Source organism: Ornithorhynchus anatinus, chromosome 14 (assembly GCF_004115215.2).
Source record: "Ornithorhynchus anatinus isolate Pmale09 chromosome 14, mOrnAna1.pri.v4, whole genome shotgun sequence".
In the NCBI taxonomy this organism is placed as follows: Eukaryota; Metazoa; Chordata; class Mammalia; order Monotremata; family Ornithorhynchidae; genus Ornithorhynchus; species Ornithorhynchus anatinus.
This window is the reverse complement of record NC_041741.1, coordinates 27,397,179-27,418,482: the sequence shown is the minus strand read 5'-3', so window position 1 is coordinate 27,418,482 and position 21,304 is coordinate 27,397,179. Positions and strand designations below refer to the sequence as shown.

At 44.6% G+C, this 21,304-nt stretch overlaps 1 protein-coding gene across 1 annotated transcript in view; it reads left to right on the top strand.

Annotated features, from left to right (window-relative positions):
• The first annotated feature begins 641 nt into the window (after positions 1-641).
• PPFIA2 (PTPRF interacting protein alpha 2) overlaps positions 642-21,304 on the top strand; it is a 422,696-nt gene continuing 402,033 nt past the window's right edge. Inside the window, exons 1-2 of the mRNA XM_029079000.2 lie at positions 642-682; positions 5,274-5,524. Coding sequence (XP_028934833.1) covers positions 5,276-5,524 — 249 coding nt within the window. The 5' untranslated portion in view covers positions 642-682; positions 5,274-5,275. The remainder of the gene's footprint in view (positions 683-5,273; positions 5,525-21,304) is intronic.

Genomic DNA, 21,304 nt, shown 5'->3' with positions numbered 1-21,304 from the left:
CCTCCCCCCTCCCCAACCCCCTCCTCCCTCCATCCTCCCCCTCCCCCCCCCCCGCCCCGCACCCCGGGGGCGGGGGGGAGGTGTCGGGCCGGGCCGGGGGAAGAAGGAGCGATTTCGGTCGTCATCGATTGCACTGCCCCCCATCGCCCCCCCCCCCCCCCCCCACAGCCCGAGATCGGAGTGGTCGACCGTCCGGGCCCCGCGCTGCCGGTGGGCCGAGGGTCCCGCTGCGGCTTTAAGAGGCGCCCCCTCCCCTCCCCTCCCCTCCCCTGCCCTGCCCTCCTCTCCCTTCCCCTCCGCGCACACACACACACAGACACACACACACACACAAGCCCCCACCCCCTCCCTTCCGCCTCCTCCCCGCGGCTCCTCCTCCCGACCATGGTGTGAGCGGCTTCTCCGCTTTCCCCCCGCGCGATGTGCAATGTGCCATCTTCCCCCGGCCGCTGCTCCGCCGGCCGCCGCGGCTGAAGGGGTGGGGTCGGCGGCGGCAGGGCGGGGGATGCGTGTCGGCCGCCGGCTGCCCCCGCTGCCGCCCCCGGCCCCCGGCCCCCGACCCCCGGCCCCCGGCCCCCGACCCCCGGCCCTCGGCCGCTCCCCTGAAGGCGCCGCCCTGCGGGCCCGGAGCCCCCCGCCCCCCCCCCCGCCGCGCAACCCCCGACCGAGGACCGGCAACCAGGTGAGCCCCCCGCCCGCCCCCTCCCCCGGGGCCGCCACACTGCCTCTCCCGCCAGCCCCCTCCACACCCCCATTCCGTCCCCCACCTCCCATCCCCTCCGTCTTTGCCCTCTCACCCCCATCCCCAGCCCCCTTTCCCTCCCCCACCTCCCATCCCCACCCCCTTTTCCCTCCGCCACCCCCATCCCCACCCTCAGTCCCTCTCTCACCTCCCATCCCGACCCCATTCCCTCTCCCACCTCCCATCCCACTCCCACCCCATTCCCTCTCCCACCTCCATCCCCTCCCCCATTCCTTCTCCCACCTCCATCCCCACCTCCATCCTCACCCCCATTCCCTCCCCCCACTTCCCTCCCCCCATTCCCTTTCCCACCTCCCTCCCCCCATTCCCTTTCCCACCTCCATCCCCTCATTCCCTCCCCCACCTCCATCCCTACTCCCTATTCCCTCTCCCACCCCTCTCCCCACCCCCTATTCGCCCTCCCACCCCCACACCTCCTATTTCCTCTCCCACCTCCCATCCCCCTATTCCCCCATTTCCCACCTGCCGTCCCCCCCCCTCCCCCCCACCTCTCCCCTCCCCGGTAATTAATATCCATCGTTCTGGTATTGGGTAAGCGCTGACTAGGCGCCCGGCGCTGTACTAAGCGCCGGGGTGGAGGCGAGCGAATCGGGTGGACACGGTCCCTGTCCGGCCTGGGGCTCGCAGCTTCCATCCCCGTTTTACAGAGGAGGGAAGTGAGGCCCAGAGAAGTGCAGTGGCTTGCCCAAGGTCACACCGCAGACAAGTGGAGGAGATGGGATGAGAAGCCGGGACCGTTCCGACTCCCAGGCCCGGGCTGTGGCCACCACACCTTGCCTCTTCTCCTGTCCTTTGCTCCTCACCCCGCACCCCTCATCCCCTCCTCACCTTTCCACTCCCTCGCCTTTTCTCCCCACTTGCTATTCCCACCTCCCCTCTTGATGCTTTGGAGGGCCTTGCGGGCCTGGGATTCGTCCAGCCAACTTCTGGCTGGGAGGCTGCCCTGGTCCCCACCGGGGTGCCCAGCCCTAGCCCGGGCATGGAGTCGGAAACGGGCCTAGGGCTTCCCTTCAGGGTGACAGCCCCGTTGGGAGAGGAACCGGGCCGCCGAAGAGTTAAATAGGAGGAGGACCCTGAGAGGATTGCAACTCAGACAATGGCCAAGATTTTTCCTTGCAGAATTGCCCGGGATGGATTAACTGAGGTGCTGCGAGTGAGGGTCTTTAGAAGAAACTGCGGAGGGGAATTCGCTATTACCTCCGGCTGCCTTTTCCTAGGGTTGATATTCAGGTGGTGTGGTTCCCTGAGGTGGTTCGGTGACCTTAGAGAACACGTTAAGGCAGTTGGAGTCTCACGGTAGCGAAGCCCCTGCCCGAGACGAATAGACGGTACGGCTGAAGAACAGCTTAGGGCTCTGAAACCTCAGAGCCCTCGAGTTATCGGTTTTTTACCCTTTCGTTCGACCGATGGAATTTATTGAGCGCTTACTGGGTGCAGAGCACTGTACTGAGGGCTTGGGAAAGACCGTCCGACCGTTAACCGTGACCTTCCCCGCTGCCCACAACCAGCTTACGGTCTAGAGAACGGGCACTGGGAGAATCCAGGTTGGTACTAAGGTGGACGCGTACCGTGTCGTACGTTTCTTGGAAGCATCTCGGGGTAGATGTGAAGGAAGTACTGCATCTGGCTAGAGGGCTATAGATGTGTCTTCCTCCCATCTTCTAATTCTTACTCGACTAATAGCGGCAAAATGTTTACTCACTACTTGAGGTGGCTTAAGGTAGATGAGAAGGAATGTTTTGTTTTTTTAATTCTCAACAGTGTACTCTGACTATCTTCACTGTTGTGGTTTATGACAAATACTACAAAATACGATAAACGTGTCCTCGCAGTTCAGGGTTTATGGGACATGGTGAATATTCAGGGATAAAAAAAAAATGTTTTGAAAAGTTAGGAACTCAAAAGTGTAGTAGTTGATGGGGTGTACTAAAAGACCCCCCTAAAATGATTAAAAGTTAATGTAGCCTACGGAATGGGGATGGACAACGGTCTGCTTTAACTAGAATTGCAAGGTGCCTTTAAGAGGCCAAAGGTTTTCAGGGAGTCACATAAATCGTTTTTGTTTGGTAAAGACACACAGCAAGTATCGTTTCAAATAATCCACGCCACTTCACTGAAGAGAACCCGCATTCTAGATCCTTGAGTTGGTTTGGCCTCTTCTACAAGTGGGTCTGTATTTGGTGACACCACCTTCTCCCGCCGAGCATAATTAAACCGAATTAGTTGGAATAAGTCTTGCTTTTAGCGATGCGCTATTCTGGATGGGTTCGTTTCTGTTCTGTCCCTAAAACTTGAGCCGTCTTTCTAGTTAGCGTTAGGTTGCTCGTATTTTGTGAAAATTCCATCATTCATGATTTCAGGTAAAGTTTTCCTCTGGATTCATTCAATTATCTGGAACTTTTGTGAGGAAAAAGCGGCATATTAAAAACAGTTGGCTTTCGTATGTATGTGTGCATCTTCTATAGGGTTGGGCTTTTGAATGAGTGATTTCTGATTCAGGGTAACACACCTGAGTTACACACTCCGGAATTAAGGCAAAATGAGCCATAAACATTTGCCAGTTACTTCTAAAACCATCAACTTCTTTATCATGGAATGTTTAGTGGATCGAACTTTTGTATTTGTCAAAAAGTTTTTGGGTTTTGTGTTTTTTAACGTGTTGACCAAAATAATACGTCGTGCCTAATAGGATGTCATGCTTTCACTCTTTTTTCCCCATTATTTACTTTGCACACACTAGTTAGAATTCACATTCACATAGATTGAATTGGTCTTGAGTGCAGTGGATATGTTGAAGAGGAATTATATATTGTACTTTGAGGAAACCCCCAATTTCAACCTATAAGCACCCTCAGTAGGCCCAGTTAAGGTTTTTAGGGCAGAATGGCAAAATAGTATTGTTTTTATTTCTAAGGCTCCATTTTGACATTCAGTCCTAGAAGAGGAAAGACCGTTAGTTTTATTGAAATGACCTCCCAGAATGGCACTGATGTTTACTTCGTTAATTTCATGCCTGGTATGTAAACTAATAGATGTCGAATATTGAAATGTGTGAAAGCATTACTTGTATTTTGATTCTTTTGCTGTCGTGTAAAGCCTATTCCACAGGCTCTAATAGCATTCTCTTTTTCTCTGTGTGGTATTTGAGAGTTTTAGTTTGAAAAATAATTCCGAGCATTATGGTTCTGGCCATTGAAGTTGCTACTTTATATAGACATAAAATTTCCATGAGGAAATATCTGTTGCATAGTATGCAATTATGACTTGAAACTTGTAAAATAATAATTCTTTAAAAAAAATCAGTAAACACTCCAGTATCAGCAAAGAAAATCCAATGAAAGTAACTTTTTAAAAATTTGACGGAGCGGCTTGCCAGCAGTGGTAGTTTTTACCATTTTTTTCCTCTTATTGCATGATAGTTTTTGTTCTCAAAATGGCATATTTCCTGGTATGTGATAATAAATGGCCTCTTTTGAAGTTATGTGATCATTTTTGAGCAAGGTGTATGAAAGAAAAATATGCTTTACACTTTTCCAGCTGTGATAATGAAATATTGTATTATATCATTGTGCAGTGTTCGGTTTCCTAGGGTACAAAGCTTAGCAGGCAATATTTTTTCCATTTATACATAGAGGACCCAAAGGCCAAGCCAAACAAAACTTTTTCCCTTTTAAAAAGTTGCTTTTTCCTTAGTCTTTCCCATGCAGTCTCACTCTTGTACAATTGTATTTTAATCCACAACAACCATTTAACAAGGAATCATAAGGAAAGTAATTAGGAATGAAAGCTCTAGAACTTGATCCCATGTTCAAGAAGAACACTTTTAGGAAGAGTTGTGTCTAGGGAAGGAAAATCAGTAGTTAGAAAATGAATTGACCCCCCTCATATTACTAGGTTCGAGCCTGCTGTTTGATCAGAGGTCATGTCAAGCTCCTTGTACAATAGTCTGGAACATGATCAAACTCCCCAATCGATAGCTATAGGCAGCAGTAAAAATGAGCTGAAATGGCATGGGAGAGTGCATTTTTTTTAAATATTGAAGATAGACCAACCAATGAAAAATGTCTTGAATTGAACTTTATTAAAAGGCAACTCTCAACTAAATATCATTAATAATTATGGAATTTGTTAGGCACTATGTGCCAGGCACTGTATGGACTACCATTGTTTGGGCTCTTCCACAGAATTGGTGTGTGGAATGACCCGCGTTTTTCATGGTGAAAGGCAAAAGCCATGGTGAGAATGCAACATAAGGAGTTTGTGTTGGCTCTGCCACTAATAAGACTGCACAAGTCATTTTAGATCATTATGCCATAGTATCCTAAAAGAGTCTCTGCTTGTCTAAGAATCCCAGATGGAGTGGCCCAGATGGAATGTTAAACAGCCTGGGAAAAGATAGTGATGGGCGCTGGATAAAAACAAAAAAAGAAAGAAAATCAAAAAATAAAACCCAGACGGGAATGTGGGTGTCAGTAGTGTAACTTATTTTTTTTTCTCTACTTTTTTAAAGCAATGATGTGTGAGGTGATGCCGACAATAAATGAGGATACCCCGATGAGTCAAAGGGGGTCCCAAAGCAGTGGCTCGGACTCAGATTCCCATTTTGAACAGCTGATGGTGAATATGCTAGATGAAAGGGATCGACTTCTAGATACCCTCCGAGAGACACAAGAAAGTCTGTCACTGGCCCAGCAGCGGCTTCAGGATGTCATCTATGATCGAGACTCCCTCCAGCGACAGCTGAATTCGGCCCTGCCACAGGTACGTTTCCTAAAATATTTGCGCAGGGGAAATTGACAGAAAGGAGGAAACCCCAAATTAATCCCAACTGTCAAGGAAACCTGCTAGCATTTTTTATAGCTACTTATCTGCTTGTTTCATTCTTGCTCAAATTTGGCATCTGTAATCCAAATCTGCCAAAGACCCTTCTGGAGGTGATGAGAGGAAGTGGGGAAGGACACTTCATCCTGCAAGGACAGACGAAGGGAGAATCGATTCTTTGCATCTTCGGCTTGGGCACTTCCCCAAGATATGTTGTTTTAAATGCCAGAGATGGGAATTTTGCACACCTGAATCCTAATTTCTGAAATGCTGCATGATCCCACCAGTCACGGTCATTTAGAGTTGACTGGAAAGAATAAGGAAATGGGCCCCGATCAAAACTTCCCTTGAGCTTAGTGAGGAGGAGGATAGCTTGGCAGAAGCCCGAGCTAACCGAGAGATTTGAGAAGCTAAACATCAGATTTATCTGTGTGTCACAGACACTTAAACTTTATATTTACAATTCCTTCCTTTCAAAAAAGAAAAATTCAGGAAAATTCATTTTGAGGAAAAGTTTTGTGATTCTTTAGCCTTGCAGGTGGTGGGCGTAATGGGACTCAAAATGCTAAGTTTATGTTTGTCCCAACCTCTGCTAGGATCTTGCGGAAGTCCCCTGACTAACCTGGACCTTAATTTTCACATATGTAAAATGGGTATAATTTCAGCTTGCTATGCCCTAGATACTGTCAAGACGTAAGGGAGATAAAAATATATGAAACTCCCATAGTGCCTTTGAAAAAGTTGCTCTTTGAATTATTTTTCCAAGGAAATAATTTGAATTAAGTATAGAGATGACTAAATATCTGTGTAAAGGTTTAAGTGACCTTGAAGGGAAGTGTTTCAGTCTATCTTTTTCACCATTTCATATCCACCTGTAAATAATGGAACTGCATTGTATTATATTATCATTAGTTTCACGTGCATGTAATTAGGGTCATATACTGAAATCAAGATGCTTTTTTTTTGGGGGGGGGATGGTTAATAATTATTTTGGTTGTTGCTTTGTCGAGCATTAAAAATGAAGCCTGATTTTCAAATGAGATTTTAAATTGCCCAGTAATGGTCCCTGGGAATTTAGTTTTCACCTCTTCCTTTTCTAGATAGTAAGAGAGGGTTGAACCCAGCAATGGGAAAATCAAATGCTTGAGAGCATGAAATCACCTCCTCTCTCAAAAGTAACTCAGGGTGGAACACATGATTTATTCAGGGCAGAAGAAAAAGTGAGAAGGGATTTTAATCAATAATATTTATCAGCACCTCCTGTGTGAAGAGCAGTGGATTAAATAATTGAAAGAGTACATCAAGAGTAAAAGACACAAGTTTCTGCCGTCAAGGAGATTACAGTCGAATGAGGGAGACAGAGAAAAAGAAATAAAACAAAGCTAAAACTGGCAGTGGAAAAATGAATAGAAGACTTTGGGGGGAAAATATATTGAATCTGTACATTGGCTTATAGATAAGTGGTAAGGGTTTCTGTTAAGTTGACATGAGGTGATAGAAAATGATAGGAAATTGGGGAAAATTTCCTAGGAAAGTGAGATTCTAAGAGACCTTTGGTTATTTTCTAAGAGATTTTCTAAGAGATTCTAAGAGTCCTCTCCTCTTCCCTCCTTGTCCCTAAGCTACGTACCGCTCCATCCTTTTTTCCTTCTTTTCCTCTCTTCTTTGTCTTTCCTTTTATTCTGTCTCACCCGAGTATATGGACGGATGTCAGTGTGGCTGTGAGGGTAAGTCCACATCTGTGTGCCTGCCAGTGAAGGTTGTTGGTTTATTTCCCTGGGCCCCGTTAAGGTATTAGTCAAGAGCCACTTGGAGTAGATTCCTTCTTTTCATATTCCCATGTCTAAAATCTTGGAGCTTGTAGTAGCCTAGTTTACATTTCTCAGTTCCCAAGCTAAACCTCCCCACTTCCTACCCAGAAAGCTCGTATAAGGAAAAGAGTTGAAGACTGGCAGTAAAAGGAAAACTTATCAAAGCCAAGGAGAGGATGATCAATGAGGGAACAAAAACTGGAAGGATTCTTCTTGCTTTTTCCCTTCTGAATTACATGAGATTTTAGGTAGCCTTTTTAAATCCAGGATCACATTGGTCTGATAGAAATAGAAGAGAGAAAGTCATAGATGGCCTGGACTGTCATATTTACTGTCACAATGGCCTCTGCTGTATAAGTGCCATGCTCTGATTTTTGAGAAGGAAATAAAAAATTCATTTCTTATACCACAATCTTGTAAACAGTGCCAATTGCTTGTGGGAGGAGATGGAGGAGGGGTAGGGTGAGCACATGACAAAACAGGTGAGAGAAGTTACTTTCTTAAGACTGCCTGCGATCAGAGTAGGAGGAGGAGAAGAGGATAGAGCAGAACAGGTGTCTTGTTCTTAAGTCATGAAGATTGTTAGAGAATGGGGAGGAGGAACAAAAGAATGAGAAAACAGACAATATGGTGGGGTTGAGGGAAATTAATTCTCTGAGGGCTTCTTGTATCCAGCTCTTGGGATAGTGCAGTAACGCTTGTGGTATTTAAGCGCTTACTATACACCAGGTACTGTACTAAGGTCTGTGGTAGATATAAGCAAATCAAGTCGGACACAGTCCAGGTCTAATATGGGGCTCACAGTCTTAATCCCCATTTTACAGATGACGTAACTGAGGGGCAGAGAAGTGAAGTGACTTGCCCAGTGTCACACAACAGACAAGTGGCATAGCTGGAACTAGAACCCAGGTCCTTCTGACTCCCGGGCCTGTGATCTGTCTCTTAGGCCACATTGATGCAGTCTCATATCCACTTACCCTCCTCTTCCTTTTTCCCCCTTTTCCTCCTGTTCCCCTCATTTCTAAAGTGGTCAATCGATAGTATTTATCAAAAACTTAACGTGTGCAGAGCCAGATCCAATCTCTTAGGCCACATGAAAGGGACGGGGTGGAGGGAAAATAAGGGCTTAGCTGAGGATGGCATCTTGGAGGACCTGTGATAATTGCCTTTGAGGTGGCATAACTGGTGGTCTCTCATATGTGAGGGGGAAGAAAGTTCCAGACCAGAGGTAGAACATGGGTAAGGGGATAGCGGTGAGATAGATGAGATGGAGGTACACTGAGTAGGGCATTAGAGGAGTGAAGTTTGTGAGTAAGGTGGCGAGTTGGGTTTTAATAAGCAATCAGCCAAGTCAGGTAAGAGGGAACGAGTTAATTGAATGCTATAAAGTCAATGGTAAGGAATTTCTGTGGGATACGAAGGTGGGTGGGCAACCGCTGGAGGTTTTTGAGGAGTGGGGAGAGTGCTCTGCACACAGTAAGTGCTCAGTAAACATGATTGAAGTGGACTGAATGGTTTTTCGGAAAAATGATCTGGGCAGCAGAGTGAAGTAAGGACTGGAATGGGGAGAGACGGGAGGCAGGAAGGTCAGTGAGGAGGCTGATGCGGTAGTCGAGGCAGGATGCAAGTGCTTGGATTAGCATGGTCGCAGTGTTGATGGAGAGGAAAAGTTGGAATTTTGAAGAGAGATTGGATATGTGGGTTGAATGAGAGAGATGAGCTGAGGATAAGGCCAGAGTTATGGGCTTGTGAGACAAATAGGATAGTAGTGTTGCTTAAAGTGATGGGAGAGTCAAGAGGAGGACAGGATTTGGATAAATGGAAAGAGCCCGGGCTTGGGAGTCGGAGGTCATAGGTTCGAATGCTGGCTCTGCCACTGGTCAGCTGGGTGACTGTGGGCAAGTCACTTCACTTCTCTGGGCCTCATTTACCTCATCTGTAAAATGGGGATGAAGACTGTGAGCCTCACGTGGGACAAGCTGATTACCCTCTATCTACCCCAGCACTTAGAACGGTGCTCTGCAAATAGTAAGCACTTAACAAATACCAACATTATTATTATAGAAAATTGAGGAGTGCTGTTTTGGACACGTTCAGTTTGAGGTGTTGGTGGTACATCTAGGTGACGATGTCCTTGAAGAAAGGCGGAAATGTGAGATTGCAGAGATGAGGTCAGGGCTGGAGAGAGAGTTTTTTGGTTATCTTCAAGGTCTTCAATCTTCACCCATAGAACTTAGGTACACATCTGTAATTTATATATTCGTCTTAATGTCTGTCTTCCCATTTAGATGGTGAGCTTGTCGTGGATGGGGAATATGTCTATTCATTGTTATATTGTACTCTGCCAAGCACTTAGTACAGTGCTCTGCACACAGTAAGCACTCGACGAATACGATTGAATGAATGAATGGTGGCTGCTGGATCCCTGATCATTCACCAAGGGAGCTGCTGAGCAGCATTGTGTCTCTTCAGTTGGCCACTCTGATAACGTGAGCATTTGGAATCCAACAATCACTTGTATGTATTGTTTTGTGCGTGCAGAGCACTGCCCTAGGTTCTTGAGAGAGTACCGTACACTGGGTAAAGGTGATCCTTGCCTTCAAGGACCTTACAGCAGTCTAACGAGAGGAAGGGAAGGACACCCTCGCTTCAGCAAGACATGAACTTGAATCAGCTTTGCAGTAACAGCGATTGTGCTGAACTTCTACATAGTAAGGTGGTAATAATACTTGTGTTGGTGTCAGTTACCATACTAAGCACTGGGGTGGATACAAACTAATCAAGTCAGACAAATTCCCTGCCCCACATGAGGCTTACGGTCTAGTCAGTCAGTCATATTTACTGAGCACTTACTGTCTAGGAGGTAGAAGGGTATTTCATTCATTCAGTAGTATTTATTGAGTGCTTACTGTGTGCAGAGCACTGTATTAAGTGCTTGGAAAGCACGATTCGGCAACAAATAGGGATTAATCCCCGTTTTACAAAGGGGGGAAACTGAGGCACTGAAAAGTTAAATGATTTGCCCAAGGTCACAGAGCAGGCCCAGGGTTTAGAACTCATGAGCTCTGACTTCTAGGGTCATGCCTTTGCCCACCAGGCCTTGCTGCTTTTCATAGTCTTTCTCGACTCACTTGTAACCCATCTGGGTAGATTCCAAATGACTTGCAGGGGGTAATAGGTATAGTCAATAATTATGGAGTGGAGAAGCAGCGTGGCTCAGTGGAAAGAGCACGGGCTTGGGAGCCAGAGGTCATGGGTTTGAATCCCAGATCTGCCACTTGTCAACTGTGTGACTGTGGGCAAGTCACTTCACTTCTCTGAGCCTCAGTCACCTCATCTGTAAAATGGGGATTAAGACTATGAGCCTCACGTGGGACAACCGGATTACCCTGTATCTACCCCAGCGCTTAGAACAGTGCTCTGCACATAGTAAGCGCTTAACAAAACATTATTATCCCTTTGAGGCCTTAGCAGCAGCACACATTAAATGATATTTGTTAAGCATTTACAATGTGCCAGACACTGTACTAAACACCTGGGTAGATACAGGTTAATCAGATCGGACACAATCCGTGCCCCACGTGGGGTTCACAGTCTTAATTCCCATTTTGCAGATGTGGTGGTAATAATAACTGTGGTACTTAAGCACTCCCTATGTGCCAGGCACTGTACTAAGCGCTTGTATCCACCCTAGTTGGACACAATCCGTCCCTCATGGGGCTCGCAGTCTTAATCCCCATTTAACAGACAAGGTAACTGAGAAGTTAAGTGACTTGCCCAAGGTCTCACACCAAACGAGTGGTGGAATAGGACTTCGAACCCAGATCTTTTTGACTTCCAAGCCTGAACTCTCTCCCTCAGGCCTCGCTGCTTCTCACAGAAGCAGTAACACAGAAGTAGACGTATGCCAGCTGCAGCTGTCAAGGTGCTGAGGCAGGCAAGGGTGTGGAATACATAACCTGGCCCAAAGTTTGATTTATGTCCCTGTTGTGGCCTTATTTAGAGAAGCAGCATGGCCCGGTGGATAGAGTATAATCCTGAGAGTTGAGGCCTGAGTCCAATTCTCCACCACTTGCCTGCTGAGAGATCTTGGACAGGGCACCTCCTCACGTGCGAAATGAGTATTCAATATCGGTTCTCTTTCCCCTTTAGACTCTAAGCCCCATATGGGACAGAGACAATATTAGCTCTACCTGTGTCTACCTCAGAGTTAGTGTAGTATTTGCTCCCTAGTAAGCACTTAACAGATATCACTATTATTATTATTTTGCACTGATGGCTGCTGTGGCTATAGTGGCCACCCTCATGGTTTTAGGAAACCAGAAGCTAAAGGTTGGAAGAAGCTATTTGGGCTATTTGAAAAGCAGCTTGGCAGAGTGGATAGAGACCAGCCTGGGAGTCGGAAAGTCATGGGTTCTAATCCTGGCTCTGGCACTTGTCTGCTGTGTGATCTGGGGCAAGTCACTTTAGTTCTCTGGGCCTCAGTTACCACATCTGTGAAATGGGGATTGACACCGTGAACCCCATATGGGCCAGGGACTGTGTCCCGCACGATTTGCTTCTATGTACCCCAGCACTTAGAACAGTGCCTGACACATTGTAAGCGCTTAAGAAATACCATAATTGTTGTTGCTTCTTGTATGCCAGAATCAGGAGATAGGCACAGTTCCCTCTCCTGAAACTCAGTCTTGGGACATGTGGTAGAGTATTTTTTCATGATAATATTGGTACTAGTGAAGCATTTACTATGTGGTAAGAGCTGTAATAAGCTCTGGAGTAGATATGGGATGATCAGTTTGGACCCAGTTCCCTCCCCACCCCCGCCCCCCCGTCATATGGAGCAAGCAAAAATTCAGCTTCCCATCTTGAGGCCAGAGCCTATGTCCTGCCTTTCCATCCTGGGATGGTTTATATAGAACATTGTCTCAACTCTTGTTTTTGCCTGTCTCCCCCAATTAGACTGTAAGCCCGTCAGAGGGCAGGGACTGTATCTATCTGTTACCGATTTGTACATTCCAAGTGCTTAGTACAGTGCTCTGCACATAGTAAGTGCTCAATAAATACTATTGAATGAATGAACTCTATTTTGAGGTCAAAAAGGGACCCAGCTAGACCAGGGATTCTTGGCTGCCATAGATTTGTGGAGTATCACTTCCCGGCTTCCTTCCCAAAGCTGGGGACTCCTGAAGCCCCCTCAGATGTCTGGGTTCCATTTCAGATCTTAACCGGGGGAGACCTTCAGGATTGGGAACAAACCTCAGCATTTCTCTCTCTTCTATTGCCCCGTCTCTTGGAGGGGAAAGGTTGTGGGAAGCAGCATGACATAGTAGATAGAGCACAGGCCTGGAAATCAGAAAGTCATGGGTTTTAATCCCGGCTCCAACACTTATCTGCTGTGTGACCTTGGGAAAGCCATTTTTCTTCTCCGTTACTTCATAGGTAAAAGGAGGATTGAGACTGTGAGCCCAATGGGAGACAGGGACTATGTCCAACCCGACTTGCTTGTGTCCACCCCAGTGCTTAGTACAGTGCCTGGCACATAGTAAGCGCTTAACAAATGCCATTATTGTTATCGCTATTTTTTTTTTTTCATCCTGCCTTCCACCCTAAATTGGGTGTGCCAGGGAGCTTTGGGACACATTTTGGACCACTGTCTCCCCCTCCTTTTCTCTTCCCACCACTCCCGGATGTCCTTCAAGACCTGCATCTCCTACCAGACAGGTGGTTAATAGGGATAAAGGTCACGGTATAACATTGAATATTATTGAATATGGGGGGAAACTGTCAAGGATTTAAATTTGGTTAGGATACCTGAAATTATCTATGCGTATTTAGGGTGAACGTTTTTGTTGAAAATTCAAACTCCAGAATATCACACCAAACCTGTGATTGCTTTCTAATGACATACCACAAGTGACGTGACAGTGGTTGATGAGGGGGAGGCAAGGACTGCCGCCCCACAGCATTCTGAAACATTTGTATTACAAGACTCATCTTCCCACCCACAAGCCCTGTCTTCCCTATGACTGTAGACCGTGGTTAACTTGGCATTACTCTTGACTCATCTCTCTCATTCAATCCATGTATTCCATCTGCTACCAAATCTCGTCAGCTCTACCTTCACAATATCGTTAAAAGCTGCTCTTTCTTCTCCATCCAAACTGCTACTACAGAGATCCAAGCACTTAGCCTCTCTCTCCTCGAGTACTGCATGAGCCTCTTCACTGAACTCCCTGCCTCCCGTCTCCTGAAGAAATTCCAGTGGTTGCCCATCCACTTCTGCATCAAACAGATACTCGGTACTGTTGGCTTTAAAGCAGTCAGTCACCTTCCTCCCTCTTAATTTACCTTGCCGATTTCCTAGTACAACACGCTTCACTATTCTAATACCGATCCACAGACTGTGACTGTCTCATCTATTTTGCTGCCGACCCTTTGCCCATGTCCCACCTCTGGCCTGGAATTCGTTATCCCTTCGTATCCAAGACATCGTCACTCTTCCCACCTTCAAAGTCTTATTAAAATCACATCTCCTCAAGAGGCCTTCCCTGACTAAGCCCTCGTATCCCCCACTTCTCTTCCTTCTGCAGCACTTGCACTCGCCTAGGGGATAGAGCACGGGGCTGGGAGTCAGAAGGACCTGGGTTCTCATCCCGGCTCTGCCTCTTGTCCGTTGTGTGACCTTGGGTAACGACTTCTCTGTGCCTTCGTTACCCCATCTGTAAAATGGGAATTAAGACTGAGAGTCCTATGTGGGACAGGGACTCTGTCCATCCTGATTAGCTTGTATCTACCCCAGTGCTTAGAACAAATAGTAATCATTTAACAAATACCATCATTATCATGATGAACCCTTTATAATAATGTTGGTATTTGTTAAGCGCTTACTATGTGCCGAGCACTGTTCTAAGCGCTGGGGTAGACATAGGGGAATCAGGTTGTCCCATGTGGGGCTCACAGTCTTAATCCCCATTTTACAGATGAGGGAACTGAGGCACAGAGAAGTGAAGTGACTTGCCCACAGTCACACAGCCGACAAGTGGCAGAGCCGGAATTCGAACTCATGAGCCCCGACTCCAAAGCCCGTGCTCTTTCCACTGAGCCACGCTGCATCTGTCATTTGTTTTAATATCTTTAAATATTTAATATTTAATATTAATATTTAAATATTTAATGTCTTCTGTCTCAATATCTTTCTCCCCCTCTAGACTGTGAACTCCTTCTGGGCAGGGAAAATTTCTGCCAACTGTTATATTGTACTCTCCCAAGTGCATGGTACAGTGCTTTTCACACAGCAGTCAATAAATAACATTGATGATGACCTGAAGTAAGCATATGACTATTGTGTACTGGATGTCAAAGTCCAAGCACTAAGTAAGCCGGGGACTTGCTAGGATAGGCCAAATTCTGAGACATTTTATTCTTTATTTTGTTGTTAAATTACCTGGAGAGCGTACTAAAATCTGGAATCGCCTTGCTAAATTAGCATGTGTGCTCAACCTGGTTAGGATTGTCTGCATAAGTGCATTCTTGCCTCTTTAAAAGATTAACTTTGAAAAATAAGAAGGCAACAGTATATTACTTCGAGGGGTTTCTGGAATTACGGTTTCCAGAAGACACTGAAATGTCAAAATGAATATAGTTCATACTGGGCCTTTCCTTTGGATGAACCAGACTCCTCTTCTGTTTGCTTTTGTGTTTAAGAAGATTTGTAATATTACCACAGTCAGGGAGAAGTTTTGAAGGGGAGCATGTAGTAGCTTTGACTAGTCTCAAGAGAAGAAATCTAGGTTCAGAATTGGATATTGTATTCTTAAATTGATAACAGAGGACTTTTGGGGCTCATTTCAGGGGTAAAGCAAAATTGCATGTACTACCAGCTTCTACCGTCTTCGTCTTCATGCATCGACTAAAGAAAACATGCCCTGAGAATATGCTCTGAGAAAATGCCTCTGCATAGATCAGAATTTTACTAGCTATCGGTAGGCATTAGCCAAGGAATCATTGCTGTTTCAAAAAGTAGTAAGATTTCAAAATGCTTTCATCTGAACGATGCAGTCAAAACATTTGAACATAACTTCAGAAATTTTGAGCAAAACAAATGTAAGCCATCCACAGAATTGCAAATGCAGAAAGAAACTCTGATGTTTTTCCTTTTCAATACATTTCCCGTTACTGATTCCTGGTGAAAATTTAAAGAACCCAGAAGAAACTAGAACCAAATTAATTTGTACTAAGTCCAACAGAATGAAACAATTTAAGACACCATTGCACTCTAATGTGCATAAGATTAATTCTTATTTTACATATTTATACTCCTGTTCATACACAATATATTCTACCCTATTACTGAGGATGCCAACTAGAAAACCAGAAATTAATCATGAAATGCATTTTCCGCCTCATGTTCATCTATTTTCTTCCCTTAGTGCTATGTGAAATTTTCACTTAGGAGCTCTTGAAACATCTTCTAGTTAGGGTAGGATACAAATAGGATGAATAGTAACCTGAAATAAGCAGAATATTTGGGGAGCATGAGATTTGACACTTAACTGTTCTAACAATAAACTACCAATTCTGAAGGTCATTTTGATCTCGGCTGGATATTTCAAACATGTACAATATGGGCTGGAAAGGTACTTTATCTCCTGTAGCCCCTTTGTCATCTGAAATTTGTTTTTCTTTTCATGGTCTTCAGTCATGAGTAAATGCTTAAATTTTCTTTTCTGATAATGCATTTAAAGAGACTTTCACATCCATCCTAGCAAAAGTACTTGGCTATTCCTTTAATTTTTAAAATCTATCAATCAGTAAGTATTTATTGAGTACTTAGTCTGTGCAGAGCACTGTACCAAGCACTTGGGAGAGTGTAGTACAGCAAAATTAACAGACACATTCCCTGCCCATGATGAGTTTACAGTCTAGAAGTTGTTTTGTGCCCATTTATATGAACAAAATTTATTGTAGCAAATAGTGGAAATATATTTACAATATGTGGTTTTCATCAGACGCTAAATGTAAAGATGACCTTTTTTCAAAATTCTGGTTGGACTCATCTAACTTTAATACTCATTCATGGAGTGGAAAATATTGAAACTATAACCATCATTTCCCATCATATGTCCTTTCCAATATGAACAAATTAAGGAATAAAATGTAATCCTTAATCTATTGCGTTGGCAGTAGACTCTGCAGAAGTATTCCATTCAGAAACATTTTAGAATCTGTAATTTATATATACATGCATGTTTATAAGCTAATATTTAATTTTTAATGGGTTTTAATCCTCAGTGGATCTTGAAGAAATCTAATGATGTGATGTGATGATGTTGGTAACAGGGCATCGAAAAGAGGTATCTCCACTTAGATCCTGGACTGCTTGATATGAAATTTTGATTTCTTAACAAATCAACTGACAGCCATGCAGTCTACTGGGTCACCTGGGGAAAGTCACTGTACTTCTATCTGACTGGCTAAGGACCCATCAATCACCAAATCCCTGCGGTCTAATCATCTGAATCCCACTCATTTGCCCCTCTTCTACTCCACATATAGTAACTGTTCTTGCTATTCCTTAGCTCTTCCTGCTGGATTCTTCGCTTTTCCTTCTTTCCTGCTGCTCCCTATCGAGTCTGTCCCTTCTTAGGAGTGAGGACTAGAGTCTACTTAAAATTCTTATGGAGACCTGAGTGAAGACCACCTCAATTCAGTCAATTTCAGGGATATATGTATATTTATGGTAATGGTAGTGTTTATCAAGTGCCTGCTTGAGAAGGAAGCAGCACAGGCTGGGGATTCAGAAGATCGGGATTCTAATCCCAGCTCTGCTGTGTTCCTGCTGCGTGACTTTGGTCAAGCCATTTAACTTCTCTGTGCTTCAATTTTCTCATCTGCAGAATGGGGATTCAATACCTGGTCTCCCTCCTATTTAGATTGTGAGATCCCTGTGGGACCATATTATTTTTTATCTACCCCAGTAGCTGGTACAGTGCTTGGAACATAGTAAGTACGTTACAGATGCCACAATTATTATCAATTACTAATAATAATGGTACTACATGCCAAGTACTGGAAAATTGAAGATGCTGGGGATAGAACCCAGGACCTCATACATGCAAAGTATGTGCTCTACCACTGAGCTACAATTATTCTTACTGTGTGCCAAGTACTGTACTAAGCACTGGGAAAAATACCAGTTTGAAAATTAGAATATTGACTAGTTAGAGTGTCCCAGAAAAATACACACTGGAATGCAACATATGGAAAAGAGTACAGAAGTGGAAATTGGATACATACCCTTGTCTTTCTCGGGGCTCACTACGTGTGAGAGGTTGGAGGACCTGACTTTGTGTTTTGGGGGAAAATTGTCAATTGCAATTAGAGACCTGTGGGTGCCTGTAGTAAAATTGTGAGTTGAGTTGGTATTTAGTGTTGATTGTGGGTATGGTGAGGTGTGGCAGGTAAGTTTTACTGTGCTGAGGAATAAATAAGTGAATATATAAGATGACTTGCAAATCTGTGATTTACTTATTTATATTGATCTCTGCCTCCTCCTCTAGACTGTAAGCTCATAGTGGGCAGGAAATGTGTCTCTTATATTGTGCTTTCCCTCAGGTGTAGTAGAGTGCTTTGCACCCGGTAAGTGCTCAATAAATATTATTTAACTGACTGCATAGACATGTAGAGCAAAATGCTTGGGGAAATCCATGGCTGTAGTAGAGTGCTTTGCACCCGGTAAGCGCTCAATAAATATTATTTGACTGATTGCATAGACATCTAGAGTGAAATGCTTGAGGAAGTCCATGGCTGGGAGAGCCACAAAAACCTCTTTTTCACCCATATTCTCCCTCTGTTTCACTGCCCTGATTACTCCTGCCTTGACCCCAGCCTGCGTATCTCTGTCCCAAGGCAAACAAAGCAAGGTAGGCAAGGAGGTTGCCTGTGGTCCAGGAAAAGGAATGGTTGGTGGTCATAGAGAAGCATTTTTTGGTGACTATCCTGCCCTAAAAAGATGCCTAATCCCAACTCACCTGAACCACTGTTACCTAGATCAGATTTGGCCAAGGCAGGGTGGATATAGGGGATTCATCTCGGGGTGTCATTTATGTGAACCTACATACAGTGTCCATGCAGGTTTCTGTTCTCGTAGGTTTTCTGGGAGAAAAATATTTTTCCTGAGAGGCTTCATGGTAGAAAACTAGGTACTCCGTATTACCGCGCCCCAGAAATTATGGAGTGTAGATTGGCTTTGATTCAAGGATTTGGCTATTTGTGACTCAAGCTGGCATTTGATGTTGACTATTGCCCATATCGACGTTGATAAAATTGCTCAAGGAGTCAAATTTAGAGCAAATTCTAGATTCAACTTGATCGGCTATAGCATGTCCTCTGGAAGATAGTGATTTGAATATGAACTATCCATAAAATCAAAAGATATATTTTTCCCCAGACTATAAGCTCCCTGTAACCATGGTACACATCTAACAAATCTGTTGTACTTTCCTAAACACTTTAGTGCTTTGCTCACAAAAGTGCCCTCAATAAATAGCATTGATTGATTTTTTTTTCCCAAAAAGAGCAAGCTTTCAAAGTAGTATCTTCTTAATGGGAATAAATATAAGGCATATTTAAAGTTTTTAAGACTGTACGAAGAGAATTGTTTTTTTTAAATCTAGTTTTCTGGCCTTGGTTTCCATTGAGTCTTATTAGTGGCCCTTTCTCTTTCATACAAGTTGTATTTATTTTGTGTGTGTGTGTGTCTCCTCCCCTCTTCACCTCTCTCTTAGAATAGTTGTGGTGCCTAGTTATGTTTTTAGAGAAAACTTGCGATCTCTCACTGGATTTATAATATACAGTTTCTGAAGGCACATTAGTGCAAAGTTGATATATTTTGAAGGTTACATTTTAGTGCTTTTTGAAGTATAAGACTAAACAAAGTAACTGAAGCATTACAGTTTGAGTAATAGGTAACCCCTGGACAGGGTGCTAATTGTCCTCAATCGTCTAGTGGTTTGGTGAACTAGGTAACAGTCATTAGGTGAATTTCTCTTGTGAACAAATCAAAGTTGAATTTCGACTCCCCAAATTGGAAAACTTCTTAACGCATGACTACTTGGCTCTGGTTCATTTGAATTCAGCTTTGCAGTTAGGTTTCAAAATTATTCAGCCTTTCAAAAAATGTTCACTGTGGAAGAATTTTCAGTAGTCCTTTCCTTGCTCATTAATGTCATAGAGGTGATGCATCTCATAATGCATTAGATGATGACATCACTGTCCTAAACAAAGTTCTGGGTCCCCTTCTATTCTTTAACTATATCGGGTGATCTGGGAGGACTCATTTGCTCCCAAGCTATCATCTTTACGTGATGATTCCCAAATATACCTCTCCATCCCTGAACTCCTTGCTCTTCTGCAGTCTCACATTTCCCTCCGGCTACAGGACCTCTGTACCTGGATATCCCCACTAAACATTTCCAAAACATAACTTCTCATTTGCCCACCCAAACCTTGTCCTCCATCTGCCTTTGCTATCACTGTAGACAATACCACTGTCCTATTGATCTCACAAGCTAGTAACCTTGGCATTATCCTCAATTCATCTCTCTCCTTCAAACCACGTATATGTTCTGTCATCAAATTCTATCAGTTTTACCTTGACGACATTGCTAAAATCCACCCGTTCCTCTCCATCCCACCTGCTACTATGCTGATCCAGGACTTATCATATCCCGCCTTAACAATAGCATCTGTCTCTCCTCATTGACCTCCCAGCTTCCTGTCTCTTTTTCTACTCCAATCCTTACTTCACTCTGCTGCCTGGATGATTTTCTTTTTTTAAAAAAAAGCACCCCCCCCCCCCAAAAAAAAAACCCATTCATTTCCCTATTCAATGCCCTACAGCACTTAGGTACATAGCTGTAATTTATTTATTAATATCTGTCTCCCCCTCCAGCTCGTAAGCTTGTTGCGGACGGGGAATGTGTCTGCTTACTGTTGTACTCTCCCAAGTGCTTCGTTCAGTGCTTTGAGCAGAGTAAGTTTTGAATAAATATGATTGAATTAAATATGAGAACCTCCAGTGGGTGTCTATCCACTCCTGCATCAAACAGGAACTCTTTGCCATCTACTTCAATCCACTTAATCAGCTCACCTCTTCCTACCTGACATTGCTGATTTCCTATTACAGCCTACCCTACGCATTTTGTTCTTCTAGCACCAGCTCGAACGCTGTGGCTTGATCTCATCTATCTTGTCTCCAGCTTCTTTTCAACTCCAACTCTCTCCTGGACACCCTCCAATCTGGCTTCCGTCCCCTCCACTCTACGGAGACTGCTCTCTCAAAGGTCACCCGTGACCTCCTTGCCAAATCCAACGGCTCCTACTCTATCCTAATCCTCCTCGACCTCTCAGCTGCCTTTGACACTGTCGACCATCCCCTTCTCCTCCACACCTTATCTCAACTTGGCTTCACAGACTCGGTCCTCTCCCGGTTCTCCTCTTTTCTCTCTGGCTGTTCATTCTCAGTCTCCTTCGCGGGCTCCTCCTCCCCCTCCCATCCACTAACTGTAGGGGTTCCTCAAGGGTCAGTTCTTGGCCCTCTTCTGTTCTCCATCTATACTCACTCCCTTGGTGAACTCATTCGCTCGTACGGCTTCAACTATCATCTCTGCAGATGACACCCAAATCTACATCTCCTCCCCTGTTCTCTCCTCCTCCCTTCAGGCTCATATGTCCTCCTGCTTCCAAGACATCTCCACCTGGATGTCTACCCACCACCCAAAACTCACCATATCTAAAACTGAGCTCCTTACCTTCCCTCCCAAACCCTGTCCTCTTCTCCTGACTTCCCTGTCCCTGTGGACGGTACGACCATCCTTCGCGTCTCACAAGTCCACAACCTTGGTGACAT